Source organism: Hoplias malabaricus, chromosome 10 (genome assembly GCF_029633855.1).
Source record: "Hoplias malabaricus isolate fHopMal1 chromosome 10, fHopMal1.hap1, whole genome shotgun sequence".
In the NCBI taxonomy this organism is placed as follows: domain Eukaryota; kingdom Metazoa; phylum Chordata; class Actinopteri; order Characiformes; family Erythrinidae; genus Hoplias; species Hoplias malabaricus.
Genome location: NC_089809.1, coordinates 27,710,571 through 27,726,131, shown reverse-complemented (window position 1 = coordinate 27,726,131; position 15,561 = coordinate 27,710,571). Strand labels below are relative to the sequence as shown.

The 15,561-nt window shown below is 39.7% G+C and overlaps 1 protein-coding gene across 2 annotated transcripts in view; it reads right to left on the bottom strand.

Annotated features, from left to right (window-relative positions):
* Window positions 1-6,729: 6,729 nt before the first annotated feature.
* grik3 (glutamate ionotropic receptor kainate type subunit 3) overlaps window positions 6,730-15,561 on the bottom strand; it is a 141,484-nt gene continuing 132,652 nt past the window's right edge. The window contains exons 15-17 of one of the 2 annotated variants that reach the window (XM_066682431.1): window positions 14,629-14,879; window positions 11,325-11,691; window positions 6,730-6,790 (exon numbers count right to left, since the gene is read on the bottom strand). In XM_066682431.1, coding sequence (XP_066538528.1) covers window positions 6,750-6,790; window positions 11,325-11,691; window positions 14,629-14,879 — 659 coding nt within the window. In that variant the 3' untranslated portion in view covers window positions 6,730-6,749. Of the gene's footprint in view, window positions 6,791-7,058; window positions 11,692-14,628; window positions 14,880-15,561 lie in introns of those variants that run through there. The other variant, XM_066682430.1, reaches the window with a different exon arrangement.

The window sequence follows — 15,561 nt, the reverse complement described above, 5'->3', positions numbered from 1 at the left end:
GTGTATTTCCTATTCATTTATTACTTGATCTTTTTTATATATTGATTTATTTTATTATTATGTTATTTTATTTGATGTTTTCATGCACTTACAAAAACATAAGACTAGATTAGCTCAATTTAATACACAGGACTGATGGCTCTATTGCCACCATCTTTAGTGTTTTAGCAAAGTAGATTACTTCCTCTACCAATGTACTTGAATGGAAAGTAAATGTATTAATAGATAGATGAAGATGCCACCAAAATCCATGTAACAGTGATTGCCACTCATTAAACCCACCTCGGTTCACAATCTTAAATTACTAACAGCCTACTTCTGTCACTCCCTTTTAATGCGGTGTAATGATGTCATTAGGGACACTCAAGGGGGCCTGCGTAGGTAATTACCAAGCTAAATTTGATCAGAAACATAATGTTTTGCCGGATAAAGATGTCATAATGATGCTTATTGTGTAGAGGGCATTGCAAACACAATAGTTCACAAACAGTGTGTAACATTAAGAGAAATAAAAAGACTCTGTTCCATCATGGACATGCCGCTGAGCCTGTTATTGTTCTTAAGGTGTTATGAGTTCAGTGTTATTTGGGAGCACTGCCCCCAAGGTGCCCCCTGCCTTCTTGCTGGGAGCTTCACTTTCTGCTCAGTCGCTGCCAGTGCCAAGGTCAGCACACACTGTCCTCCATCAGAGCAATCGTCCAGCTATGTGGCCATGGACAGAGGCCTTTCACCTTGGTCTCCACAGAGACCCGGGAGCCAGGCCCCGCACTGTTCTACTCAGCCCCAAACAGGTCGATGATATACGGCTTCTCAGCAGTGACCAGCAGTGGCTGTTTCCTCTGGGGAATCAGGGCAAACCACAGGTTCAGTCGAGGTCAAGGGGAAGTAGTGCTGACCTTTACTTAGTGTGGGAGGACTTAAGATGCCCAATCGCTCGTAACTCGTTCTTGGAACAACTCTGTTTAAGCAGTTTGTTGGACAGATGAATAATGATTGAATGGATATGAGACATTATGCAGTCACTGCAGAATATGGGGTAACATTGGCAGGGAATTAATTAATAAAGCTACATGCATCCTAAGATTTTATAAGCAAATATGTATAAATATTTTTTCCAACATGTGTAATTTGTTGCATGTTATATCGCTGAGGCCATCTGTATGCCTGAGATGTCATTCTGACATTAAAGTGGATGTTAAACCAGTCAGTACATTTCCCTGGGGCCTTACATATTTGATCAAGTCAGGCTGGTTGGACAAGTGTAAACCTTTTCTATCTCTCTTCCTTCAGTTTAGTTTACTTTATGTTGTATTGTGAATATGAATATTAATAAACATTATATACGTGTTACATAAAGCAACACTATATATTATTTTTACTTTAAAATTACAGCTTCAAAGTCATTGTGTTTTTCCACTGATCTGCAACAGGGAGAATAGAGCCTCTGACATTGTGACTCTGGGCTCAGCACTGCAGAAACTTCACTATGTAACTTTTGGAGGAGAGTAGGGAACCACAACCCAACCCCTTAAATCGCTGTGAAAGTTAAATACATTCTGCAAGGGCAGCTCAGGAGCAAAAACATCAAATCATACCTAGTGTTGCTTTAAAGACAAAAGAAGGGACAGAGCCTAATAAATGTATCTTACTCAAAACATGAATCCCTCATGCAGCAACTCAGCACAACATATCCTCTTTGTCAGACAAAATCACTAGGAAACTCGCTGTGGGAAATGTCCTCTGTGTGACCGACTGAGGAAGCACCAATGGGGCCACGTCTGGCAGGTGACTGACAGATCAATCACATCAGCGATTCAGGAACGACCGCCCCTTATATAACCCAGGGAAGCCCCTGTGCCGGACATTCCTGCATGTGCTCTTCCCCCGTGAAACACAAGGAAGATTGTTGAGACATCTCTCTCATGATTCAGAGAGCAGGAAGTATGAGGGTTACCTTTCATTCTCTTTCATCATTGGGTTCAGTATCTCACTGCGGGAAAGATTTGGCCACATCTTGTGCTGCATCTTTCCTGAGGATTTCCCATAAAGTGGCACATTAGAGGTCAGGTCGCTATGGAGAAGTCTGTTTGAAACAAATCAGCTACTCTGCACCCTGCCTTGCCAAATGGAAAAAAAAAAAAATGAGGCGCTGTCCAGCTGGGGGTGCTGAAAAGACAGCCCTTGGCCAGAAGTCAGCAGACACAGTTAAAAACCTCAGTCTAAACCCATGGTTAATAACTACAAATGCATAGCCAGTGCACTGTAAAGTACAAAAGTAAAGTACAAAAGTCCCCACTCTGAGGGGGACTAAATCCCCCATAGACATCCCCTTGAAGAGAGTCCACAAAGTAACCATTCCTCTAGTGGAATGAACCCTGAGACCTCTCTGGTGTAAGAGGGCCATGGTAGTGTAAGCTGAATTGGCTTGCACCATCCAAAGGGAAGAACATAGGGATCAGGGAAGAGAAACATTACGGAGGGAACCCACAACACAAAGAACTGATTTGATTTCCTAAAGCTCTGTGAAGGATTGATCTAAGTGTGTAAAGCCTGGACAGGCATGGGCAAATGAGGTCGACCAAACACCTGCTTTATGTGAGCAGAGTTTGTGACATCATTTTGAGATTTGTAGATCAGTGATTATATTACAAGGAATGTCTACGACTATGGGGAACTGCAGTTCGCTCAGGTTTGTTCATATTTAGAAGCTCCATGTTTTTTAATGTGGACTGATATGATTGAAAGGGAAAGCGACTGCTGTCTGAACATGGCTGAAGCTTAACTAGTCTAAGTTTTTTATAGTTTGAAGAACCACAGAAACCTGTTTGTAACTTGAGTTGTTAAGTTTCAATATTACCCACCTTTGAAATAGGAATAAAACAATATTCTCTTCTCTTTTCATGATTTTCAATGTTTGGAGTGCACTTTTTCTGCCAAGAGCACAGAGAGAGGAAGTCTAGCATATCTGAGCGAATCGCTTTCTTTCTTAACTCATTTACAGACACTGGGCCTTCATAAACACATTAGACCACTTTGCAGCGCACAAATAGACTGGAGAGCAGCAAAAGGTGAGGAAACATTTTGAATTTTGTAAAAAATGTTTTTGATTATAATTGTGAACTTCACCTTTAAAAACATAAGCGTTTACGTTACTTTCTATACATTTAAATGGATAGGGAACATTAATAAATGCTTCTGTAAAAGTGCCACTGGTGACAGTGTGGATGATCTATTGTCTCTCAGAGTTACAAAAAGACAAGGAATGGACTGTGCCTTCTTCTGTTAATTAAGTAATTGGCCTCCACCAAACCTGAATCTCACACACACACACACACACACGCAGCAGTGCAAAACAACATGCCATCTCATGTCAGACAACAGCACTTTATATCAATATGATCACTAGATGACAACAGTGGAGACACCAGGGATGTCTGAGGGATGTACTGTGTACTGGATAACACTACACTGTCTTTTGGTTCTGCTGGAATGACAGTAAAGCCTCTCATATAGAACCTGATCTCACAGAACATCAATGTCACTTTACAGATGTTACTTCACATCCAATTTGAGAAAGGCAGCCTTTATGATGGAGTACAGCTATCAGAATAAATATTTATAATGGTTTATACAGCTTGTTGGTTGTCAGGAGCACTAAACTCCAGTAAAATATGACTGAGAATATTCAGCAATGAAAATGTGAGCTTTAAGAGTGTGTTTTGTCTTAGTTTGCTCTCTGATTTCCATTGTTTTATCAATGCCCTGGAATACAACGGAATACAAGAGAGGAAAGAAAAAAAAACTGTTAAAAAGAAAAAAAAAAAGCTATAAAAGGGCTCTGACCCACTTTCTGCATGATTATCTCCATTAGAGTCCCTTTGTAGTTTTAAAAACCAGGGCTAATTTGGTGTGGGTTGTTCTGTTTTGGGTTTAGCTTGTTATTAATTGGTATAGACTTATGGAGCATGTTTTTATAGTTTGGCTGTTTTTTGTTCCAAACATATCTTCATACATTTGATTTTCTCTAGAGTGTCTCATCATATTATTTTCCTGTGCATATTCTCATTCTCTCTCTCTCTCTCTCTCTCTCTCTCTCACACACACACACACACACAGACAGGGAGAAAGAGAAGTACCCATTCTCCTGTTGCTGTCCTGGCTCCTGGCCTTTGGCTGCCTGTAGGGATTAATTGATAGCGAGGGATAATAAATCTTCCCATTATGAGGAAGCTCCTACCCTTCACTCATTACTCACCCCAGCCTCCTGCTCCCTATATCCCTCGGCACCTGGAAATTTTAGCAGCAGCATCTCACTGTCAAGGTTAATTTCTCTATCTGCCGCTCCATTGTGGACTACTATGAGATCATTAAAGTATATTCAATTGCCTCCATCATCATGTGAACTTTCTGATAAATCCGCACCAAATGGAGCGCTGACAGATTTCCAACTGTAATTCAGTCACTTAATATGCTGTCATTAAATAGGGTCATTTTTATTCAAATATGCACTACACATTAATTTTACCAGTGGGATTAAGGATGTACCTTGTGATGTAACACAATGTAACATAATGTAACATAAAAATAAATAAATAAATAAAAATCCAGCACATATTTCATGCTGAGAATAAATGTGGACGTTTGTGTGATGATGACCAGGCTGGACAAGAGAGCAGAACATTTGTGTGTCCTTGTGGAGGATAATGAACAGCAGCATTAGGCAGTAAAGTATAGTAACTAATTCTGTTTATGGCCCTGATGTTCTGGCTCAGCTACACTACATGTCCTACAGTGTGTGTCCTCCTCTTTCATTAATGATTTTTCATTCATTCATTCGTTGTCTCTAACCGCTCATCCAGTTCAGGGTCGTGGTGGGTCCGGAGCCTACCCGGAAACACTGGGCGCAAGGTGGGAACACACCTTGGACAAGGTGACAGTCCTTCACAGGACAACACACACTCACGCATTCACACACACTCAGACCTAGGAACACTTTTGAGTCTGCAATCCACCTACCAACATGTGTTTTTGGACCGTCGGAGGAAACCGGAGCACCCGGAGGAAACCCACACAGACACGGGGAGAACACACCAAACTCCTCACAGACAGTCACCTGGAGCAGACCTCAAACCCACAACCCCTGGACCCTGGAGCTGTGAGACAGCGACACTACCTGCTGCACCACTGTGCTGCCCCTGAACGTTTTTCACTCCTTTGAAGAAAACTTAAAGAAATTCACTTTTAAAAAAAAACATTATATTCCATTCATTTGCTAAATACACAGAGCACACATTGTACACACCCCTCACTTGATTCAGATGCACACTCTTCATAATGATTTTGTCAACCTTGTTGTTTTTTAAAAGAAGTTTGAGGAGTCTAAAGTATCCATTTGTTTTAGCTGCTTTGCATGCTTCAGTCCTACACATGTATTCATCCACAGTCCGAGTCTGAAACAGAAGGCAGCAAGCTCTCTGCCTTAGTAAGCAGCTTGAAAGTATTTCTAACTGATTCAAGTTATAGACAGTCTTTTAAGGCAGCAGTATGTCAACACATTTCCAGGACACTCGTTTGTTAACAATCGCTCCCCAGAATAATTACAACTTTGAAGACATAGGAGTAAAAAGCAGGCCGTGTTTTATATAAGCATTCAATACAGACATGACTTGGCACCTTCCTCCCTCAGAATACCGTCTTAGTAGACAGCATTCAGGTCATTTCAGACAGCCACTATGTCTGGGGCACTTCCTGGATGTGTGTTTCTGCTTGTAATGCTATGTGCTATGTTGCCAAGCAACCAAAACCCAGTTGGCTTACGCTGTGTTCTGATGTCGCAATTTCCTTTTAAGACTGCAACATTTTAACACCTTGTTTGTGTGTACATGTTTTATTATATATATATATATATATATGCTAGAGGACATATCATGAGGAAGCTCAGCATTTGTTGCTTTGAAACTGCAGTTTTTCAAAGTCTCAACGTGGGGGATTCAGGCAGCCAGGGTTTCTTACATCACAAACCCAGGGAACCAATTCAATCAAAATATGGGGATCTTTTGAGCAGTGAGGGATGTGAAATTATTTGAAATGTGTAAATATATATTTGTGTACAATGAAATGTGTCTTCGGTATTTAACCCATCTGTGAACGTAAATACACACACACACACACACACACACACACACACACACACACACACACACACACACACACACTAGTGAACTAGTGATTGGCACCTCAGCTGTGGATTGAGAGAGGAGGACCAAGAAAATTTCAGTCCTAATCCTTCTTCTCTAACATTTAACCAGCTGCCTTAAGAGATGGAGGGGACTTACTCAGAAAACAGATCCCTGCTTTCTGAGTAAGAAACCATGTAACAGTGAGTAAGAATAAGACAATGTGTCTGTTTTTCCTTTCTTTTAAAAAACCTCTTAATAATTCATATTGATGAGCACATGTTCTTCTGGCTTTAACTGATGACTTGGGGGGCTTTAAGTAAAGTGTAACCTTGTGGCATTATGTCTCTACAACTGCCTAGTAATAATAAAGGACATATCTGCCTCCTTAGCCTCTGGTGATATACTGTAATACATTTCAGGATACCATCACTAACAAACATATTTCATATATTTTTATTCAAAATTTCAAAAGCATATAACCCATACAGCAATCTGTACAATTTGAATTATTCACAGTGTGTCAAAAGAAAAAAATAATTCACTCACTCTCCTCTCTTCTTTATATCAACATCAGATATACTCTATATGTCTTCTCCCAGCACATACTATTACTAAGGAAAAAAACAGAATTACAAAACATTACAAAAAACTATATTCATAGAAATTGGTCGTCTCCACAGATAAACCCTGGGTGGCACCACAAAATCAGCCGAGTGATTTAAACATGATTTATTCTACTTCATGATCAAATGCATCAACCCCCCACCCCAACCCCACCCAGAGACAAAAAGGCAAATAAAGGAGACATAACCATCACCAAAGGAAAAATATTAATGGATCACACGTTCTGTAAAATCTGTTTTATTTATTATTATTTTTGTTTGTTTGTTTCATAGAATTTTGCAAAACAACAGTATTCACATTGCTTATTCATTCTTTTAATTTATTAATTTAATATTTTTTTTATAAAATAGATGCTCCATAAATAAGACTGATTCAAATACCCAAACTAAATATTCTATATTAAGTTGCAATACAGAAAAACAAAAAAGTGATACTTCATCATATCTTATTCATAAAGAATAGAGAAATGTGTGGTCTTCAATGATAGGAAACTGATTGGTCACAGTGTAAGGATAATTAGGCTTTCATATCTTACAAAAAATTGCAAAATACTCAGAGTACCACAACTTCTTCTGAGTATAAGAGTAATGTCTATACCAGGTTATTGTACCAAATTAAGTGTATTTGTGACTGTGGTGTCTTCTGTTCTTTGTAGACAGAACAAGGGCGTGTTCAGAAACAAAGGCATTGTAACCAACAGCATAATCTCACATGTTCAACCAAAACAAATCTGTGCAACGGAAGCTGATGCTGATCCAAAGAGCCACAGCACTGACAGAGAGTGAGAGAAATGATGAGAAACCAAACCTTTCCCTAAAGCAATCACAGCTACTGCTCCGAGAATCAAATACTAGTCTTTATTTACATACAGTTGATAAGAATACATTAGTAACCTTATTCCTCTTATTTAAAAAGGGGAGTACATACATCAGACTGTATCCTTTCGTTCACTTGGTGCTGATATCTACTCCCTGCTGTTAATGAATTGGTTTCTTGGGTAACAAGGTTTAGAGATAATATCAGTGTCCTCTAAATCCATCTGGAGTGTAATCATAGAACAGATCCTATACTATACTACAAAAAGAAAAAAAAATGCATGTACAATTTCTGATACAGCATTTGTCAGATTATAAAGAGGAAATGGGTGCTGGGAAATAAAGAAAGACATTTTTACAGGTAAAAATCAGTATTTAGCAAAATACAGTAATTTCCATCCTTTTTCATCTAATATATAGTCTACTTTGTAAGAGGGTGTTAAAATTACACTGGATTGAAATGACACGTACACAATGAGCTTTCACCGAGTCAACACCAAATCACATGAATTGGAGTTATTTTAGATCAGTTCATTATCTGCAATAAAAAGAACCAAAATGTGTTTTTCCCCCTTTTTTTGTTTATTTGTTTAACACTGTCTTTATATTCACCTCACAGAGGTATGCAGTCTCTTGTTCTGCCTCAACAGGCAGCAAGTGAAGACTCTTAGCACCTACATCTCATAATGCTAACACTGCTCGTTTGTATTGTTTCGTCACATCTACACAAACAAACTAAGGAGACCTTTGACACACAACCTAGCCTAATGCAGTCTGCAGGATCTGCGGCTTTATTCTGATCATTTTCTAAAGAAATAATTAGTTTATAATAAAATAAAATAAATAATAGGGTCCTTCACCCACAGCATTCTTCAGCTGTGAATCGGTCATTATCCTCCAGTGATTCTTCTCCATATTATGATACTGCAGAATGGCCATAGGTTTCTATTCAAAACCTATTTTAAACATGGATGCCCCCAAGTGAGGGACCCACTATCTGGTTCAGGGAGTACAGAGCAATGTGAATCTTGCATTTCATATCAAATGCTAATTAATAAATATGAGCTGTTTCCGATGGTAAAAAATAACGGACTGCTCCTTTAAATCCATTGAATATTTCTTTCCTCGTTTCTGAGGTAAACCCAAAATAGCAAGTCTGCACTGGACAGCATTGAGTTAGACGCATACTTTCAGTGGACACCGGGGCAGACTGCAGCACGTCCTCAGACACAGAGAACTAAAAGCCTACTGCAGCCTGAAAGCTTTTAGCTCATACCTGCAAAAATGAAGAAGCAAAAGGCTATGCATGAGCCAAGGGCATTTAGCAGAGCTTCAGCCAGATGAAGTGCACTCTCACGCTCATCAGCTTGTTTGCACATACATGTAGGGAATACAGGGACACTAGATAACTATTAAATAACTGGACAGCAGCACAATATCTGGCTCTCTACTCCAGCACATTGTATTTGAGATGAAACAATGCCTATGAGGTAAAAGTGCAGCATATTTGCTTCAGTTCATTTCATTTCCATGTGTGTTTATATAGTATTTAGCATACTACCCTTCGCCTTCTTTGACAACTTCCATTTGTTTCTGGAGATTTGCTTTCTGGAGAAATGTTTAGGGCTGATTCAACATCTACAATTTCCTGCTACTGTCACATAATGAGGACAAAGAGTATCATGGCAGACTATATGACGTGTTCATAACTGTTCATAAGAATGTAGTAGATTACAGTCTTTTAGAGGGTTTTCTAGTCTGTTTTGCATGTATATGTAACTAGTTATAACCCAGGCATTTCTGCCAGGCATTTATATATGTGTCATATAATACCTTAGAAATACATTTCTAAAGCAAATTATTCCTCTATCCTTGAATTAAAGCTGACATTCTGTACTTTAACCTCGTCATCACTAAATCATTTTAAATCCAATATGCTGAGTACAAAATATCAGAACAAACGATGTCTGATTATGTACAGACAACATTCAGCTGACTAAAATCCAATTATTACTGGAATTAGCATTAGCCTCTGCTTCACCAAACCTTCTCAATGGTGTACGACTGAGTATTCATAACAAATTAATATTTTGGGGGAGGATATGCAAGGGCTAGAACATTATGAGAGGAAATAAGGCTAAAGATACGACATACATATTCAGACTGATAGATTCTAATGCTTTCCCGTTCTAAAATTGTACATCATGTAAATGACAACATGAGGAGCACTCATCTCTTCTTTTTCATCCACTTTACAAGTCTCTTCACACAAGGACCCAGGCGATGAGTACAGAAATAGATAGAAAGGAACTGAAAAGCAAGTAAAAGCATGGATACATGAAACTAATTTCACATTTCAGACTCTACAAAACAACAAACCAAGGCCAATACGGATACCTCTGGATATCCTGCATTAGACAAATTATTATTATTAGTTATGTTTATAGGTAGCGATGTTTTTCTATTTGAAAAGAAGGGTGGTGGGGGTGGTTGTAGACTCATTAAAATATATATGTTATTGTGTCCACAAGAATCTGCTAAACTTGGTAAACTGTGCTATATTAAAATAAACTAAAGGAAAATTGAATGCTATAGAGAAAGTGAAGTTCATGAAGTACAATAAGCTGTTTACAGAGCACAACTGCCTCACTCTTCTGCTATTTCAGACTGGATGGTGGATTCAGATATCTAACTCATTTTGTGGACAGATCTTTGGCAATTACTGTGTTAATCAGTCATCTCATTATCATTTAATGTGTACAAAACATCTGGAGGCAAAGTACAATGTAGAGCACAAACAAATTGAATTTAGTCTTGGCACTATGATAAGACACGGCACAACATACAGAACCGTTATTAATTTCAGGGAGGAAAAACAAGTCTGCTCATTTAAACGGCAATATGCTTTGTTAGCTTGAGTTATGTCAACCCTGTTTGTTTTGTGCATTCAATCTGTGAACCAGGGAGAGGATCCTGCCACATTTTCTCTGGAGTCTCCTTGGAAGTCGCAGATCTAGAGCTGCGCATACTGTCACTAACTGCAAATATTACCAGTAGCCAGGTCTACCAACCCAAATTAAAAGCACTCATTAAGGTCCAAAGCATGTCTGTAATGTTGCTTCCATAGAAGTGTTCTCTTGCCATGGTGCCAAAGGCCTTCAGCAATTTTTTTTTTGAGAACATCTAAATAAAAAAGTCAAGAGCATTGAATTATTTGTTTCCAAATATGAATGGAATAAAGACAAAATAATAAAAAGACAAACAAAAAATAAATAAAAAAAAAACAAACAAAAAAAACAAATAAAACACAAAAAAAAACTAAATAAAACTACACCTCTTGTGTCAGTCTGGAGTTTGTTTATTGCCATGCTTCTAAGAAGCCTCTTTTCTCTCCTATTTTGTTTGTTCCGATGAGATGCTTGTCTGTTTTTTTTTTCTCAATATTGGGGGACAGTTGTGAGCAGACAGGGTTGGGGGAGGGAGACTCCTTCGATTTCCAGAGAACAGATGGTGAACATGTGTTGGCGTTTCATACATAAACATCAGACGCAGGGCCGGACAGCTCTGGCCTGATGGTAGACTCTCTCTCTCTTTCTCTCTCTCTCTCTCTCTCTCTCTCTCTTTCCCTCTTACAGAAAGGACACGGAGCGGCCCCCCTCCCTCAGGGGCATGGTGGGGTACATTGGCTTGAGGATGTGGTCGTTACCTGGGTTGCTGCTACTGCCTCCGTTCTGGTTGGCCGTTTGGTTGCGGACGTCTCTGCGGTTGATGGTGAATGCTGTGATCATCTCAGAGCCGTAGTCCCTGGTTTCTGGGGCAGGTCCAGGGACGTGTCTCAGGTGACCATCCCCGAGGCAGGTCATGGAAACACGGGCGTCATCGCGGTGCTGAGGCTCATGCTGTCCTTTCCCGGCAGGCGACGGTCGTTGAAGGTGTGCATGTTGATCACGGCGTCCGTCTTCACCATGGCCGGCGGTGGAGGAGGCTGGTGGAGGTGGTGGCGCCGGTGTTTCACCCTTCTCTCGCACGTGAACGACAGTCTGATCTCTTCCACCACCGCACTGCAGAAAGACCTCTTGAGGGAAAAAAAGAGACATGGTGGCGGGTGGGAGAGAGCAGAAGAGGAAGTAAGTACACCCATGTCTGATCAGTGTGACGGCCAGACTCTCAGCTGCGGTTAGCGGAGGAACATGAATCGAGGTTAACTGGCCACGACACCATGCTAAATGATTTTTCCCAGCCATTTTCTAAGCCCTGCCCTGGTACCTTTAAGGCCATGTCCAAGCACAGCTCCCTTTGTTTGATGATAATTACAATAATAATTGGTAAAAAATAAATAAATAAATAAATAAATAAGCACTCCCACTCCACATTCTATTTTGACATGTGCTGGGACTAACTGCTGTGTTTTCCATGCTCCAATTACTAATCATCTGCTTAAAGGAAATAAACGGAAGGAGCTGCACACTGCAGTAATCACAAAGAGCATTTCCTATAGGATGTTAAACAGTATGCTTCCAATATGATATCACCTGTGTCACAAGCACTTGCAGTAGGGGCGAACTTACTCTTGGTTCATGGAGCAGACTGCTATTTATTAAGCTTTGAGCATGGAAAAGACTATTTTTTATTTCATGAATTCAAATAAGGTTATATCTGTCTGCAAGTGTGATTTGTCGACAACTAGCACGGTGAGCCTCTGATCTCACACTTTAAAGGCAGGCAAAATCTTCACTGTGTCATAGGTTTTCTTACAATAATCAATCTGTGGAATGCTGCTTTATCTTTGAAGGGTAGTGTATGTCAAAGATTACATATTTTGAATTGCAGATACAGTCCACATGACAGATCTAAAGCACAATTTCATGTCAATCTGCACTGTATGCACATGGGAAAGTGTTTTGTGTATTTATCACACATATGAGAGATGACTAATGTTTACAAATGACAGTCGGCATAATGGAAAAATTGTAGTGGACAGGGCTTTTAAATCTGAATGAATGCAGAAGTGGGCACTGTATACCTGTATCTAACTGTAGAACCGGTTAATATAATTATTGATATGAAAGTAGCATACCTTCAAATACAAACATGCACACATGTCGTCATACAATATTTATCCAAAATCCTTTAGACACCCCTAATAATTACTGATATCCTCTATGCTAACTACACACATTTCTGACACAGCTGTGTACTTATAGCTTTTATAATCTCCATTTCCAAAACCACTGACTAATCCAATGGGAAGAACAAAGGTCTAAGGCAGGTGTTCACACACATTGGGTCATGCAGTTTATATAAATCAAGATGTATATATCTACACCAGAAAACGTTTAAAAGGTAATGAGGTTACTATTAGAAAACTTTTAAATGAAGTCAGTGGGCAAACATACAGGATATACCCTGGTCCACTGAACACGTAATCTGAAGAAGTGATTAGTAATTGAACAACATCTGTACCCATCTGGATTCAACAGATAATTGCTTACAATCAGTTGGTTTAAAAGTGTATGATACAATAATGCCTTACTTAGTCCTGATAGTGATGTTTTTATTCTACAACAAAATACATTTTATCACTTATTATCCATATTATTGATCTGATGAATTGTATCTATTAGTCCACAGGAGCACTTTGTAGTACTACAATTGCAGACTGGATTCCATCTGTTGGTCTGTACACATTTTTAACCCCCTTTTATGCTGTTCGTCAATAGTCAGAACCCACACAGCACCACCACGGAGCAGGAATGACAGCTCTGCAGTGTCCGATACACTCATACCAGCACGGCACACCTTAGCACATCACCTCCAAGTCAGTGTCACTGCAGTGCTGAGAATGATATGCCACCCAAACCATACCGGCTCTGTGGTGGCATTGACCATTGAAGAACAGGGGCAAATGGGGTAAAATAGTACACAGAGCAACAAATGGACTATAGTCTGTAATTATAGAACTACAAAGTGCTCCTGTATGGTCCATGGAACTCAGTGAGTGTAGAAACGAGGAAGAGGTCATAATGTTGTGGTTGACTGGTGTATAAAATAATCGTTTGCCCTGCTAATTTCACCATGGAAAGCACAGAAAATGCTGTTCCATCAGCTGAGCATTACAGAACAGCTTGTCCTTTGACTAACACAATACATCTACAATGGAACCAATTATTCATTGAATCATGAAGCTAAAGGCTATATTCACACAATTTGATGGTGCACTACCAACCATCGTTGTTTCCAGACAGCTGCTACTTGAGTGGCCTGTCATTATTAATCATCAAATATGAATAATAAAAACTCCTTACAAATATACCATTGTGCAATTGTGATGCACCACTGAGTGTATATTCAAACAGCACAACTGGGTTGACACCGCCAGCACCACCTCTTTCCAACCATTAAACATGATGACATGATTTCAAGCAAATTAGTCAAAATGCATTGAGCAGTATTCCAACCAAAACTGAAGCTATTGTCAAGACAAAGTAAGGCAAACAAAAACAAAATATTTTTTTTCTATGGCATTTTCCAAACATGTTTGGTGTTCTTTTATTTAATTATTTTTTATTCAAAATTTTCTCTTTAATTTGTATTCATTGCCTACTCAATCTAACTAGCCCACTCACTAAATACCAGTAAAATAGAAGAGTGAGCGCTAACACATGCTTTCTTCAAGACGTGAACCCAATCACTAAAATGCCTTTAGACAGTTCAGTGTGCTTGCAGGAGAACACGAAGCAGTGTTGTGTTCTCAGCTAACAGATACTGGCCTCGTGCTGAGTTACGAAGGAGGGGGGCCATCCATACAACTATGCTCTCTTTGACTTCACTGTGGATAGAACTCAGCTTGTGAATGTACTGTGACAATTTCCATTTCAGAGATTTGTAAATAAAAACCACCCACACTTCCCTGCCCAGTTCCCTGAGGCTTTTTGTGGCAGGCATACCAAAATCACCTGGAAAAGTCAAAGCACCTCCCAGACAGAAGATACCAGTGAATGATTACTCACCTGTTCACGCTCGGCTGTTTTCCGAAGCTTGTAGATGAACTCCCCTATAGCCACAAAGACTGACAGCACTAGGCCTGAGGCCAGAACGATGAAGATGCCGCCAAGGTTCTGGATGCCCATTGGCCCTGCTTCATAACGCTCATCTTCCTGACAGCTGCTTCCACTCCACCACTTCTCCTTCAGCATGTGCACCCGCCCGTCCTCCAGCAAACTCAATATGGCTATGGTTACTTTATCCCTGTATGGAGAGCCTGAGGAACAGAGGTGCCACAAACATATACATTATGGCACATCCATTCTGGTCAAAAGAGAAGACTCTGTGTTATGTACCTGAGATAGGAGTGAAGACAGATTATAATGTGAATCACAGTTCTCTACACAGTTAAAACTTGCATTTAATTTAACCCTTACAGTTATTGCCAGTGATATACTTAAAGCAAAAGTAGCACACATGACACATTGTATGAAGACCTGCTAATATAAAAGGATATTGTACAGACTTGATCTGTTCCACGTTGCTGTAGTAAAATCTTCCACTTTTCTGGACAATTTGTACACTAGATGCTGGAACATGTTGGTGAGGATTGGATAGTATTCAGGCACAGGAACATTAGTGAGATCAGGCACTGAACGATGCTGAACGATAAATTTTGGAGCAGAAAACCTACTCCAATTCACCCCCAAAATATTAGAGTACTAGAATAAAGCTCCGTCTCTGTAGAAAACATGGTTCACCTACTCCAAAGCCAATGCTGGGCAGTTTTGTGCCTTCTAGCCTATGCTTGGCCTTGTGCATAGTGACTTGGCTCATGTGCGGTTGTCCCAGAGCATTCAATTTTGATTCATGATTTTCTACAAAGATTGTGCGTGCATGGTTATACATCCGTGTCCACAATAGGTGCACCTTAAAGAAACACTAGGTAGGCATTTTTA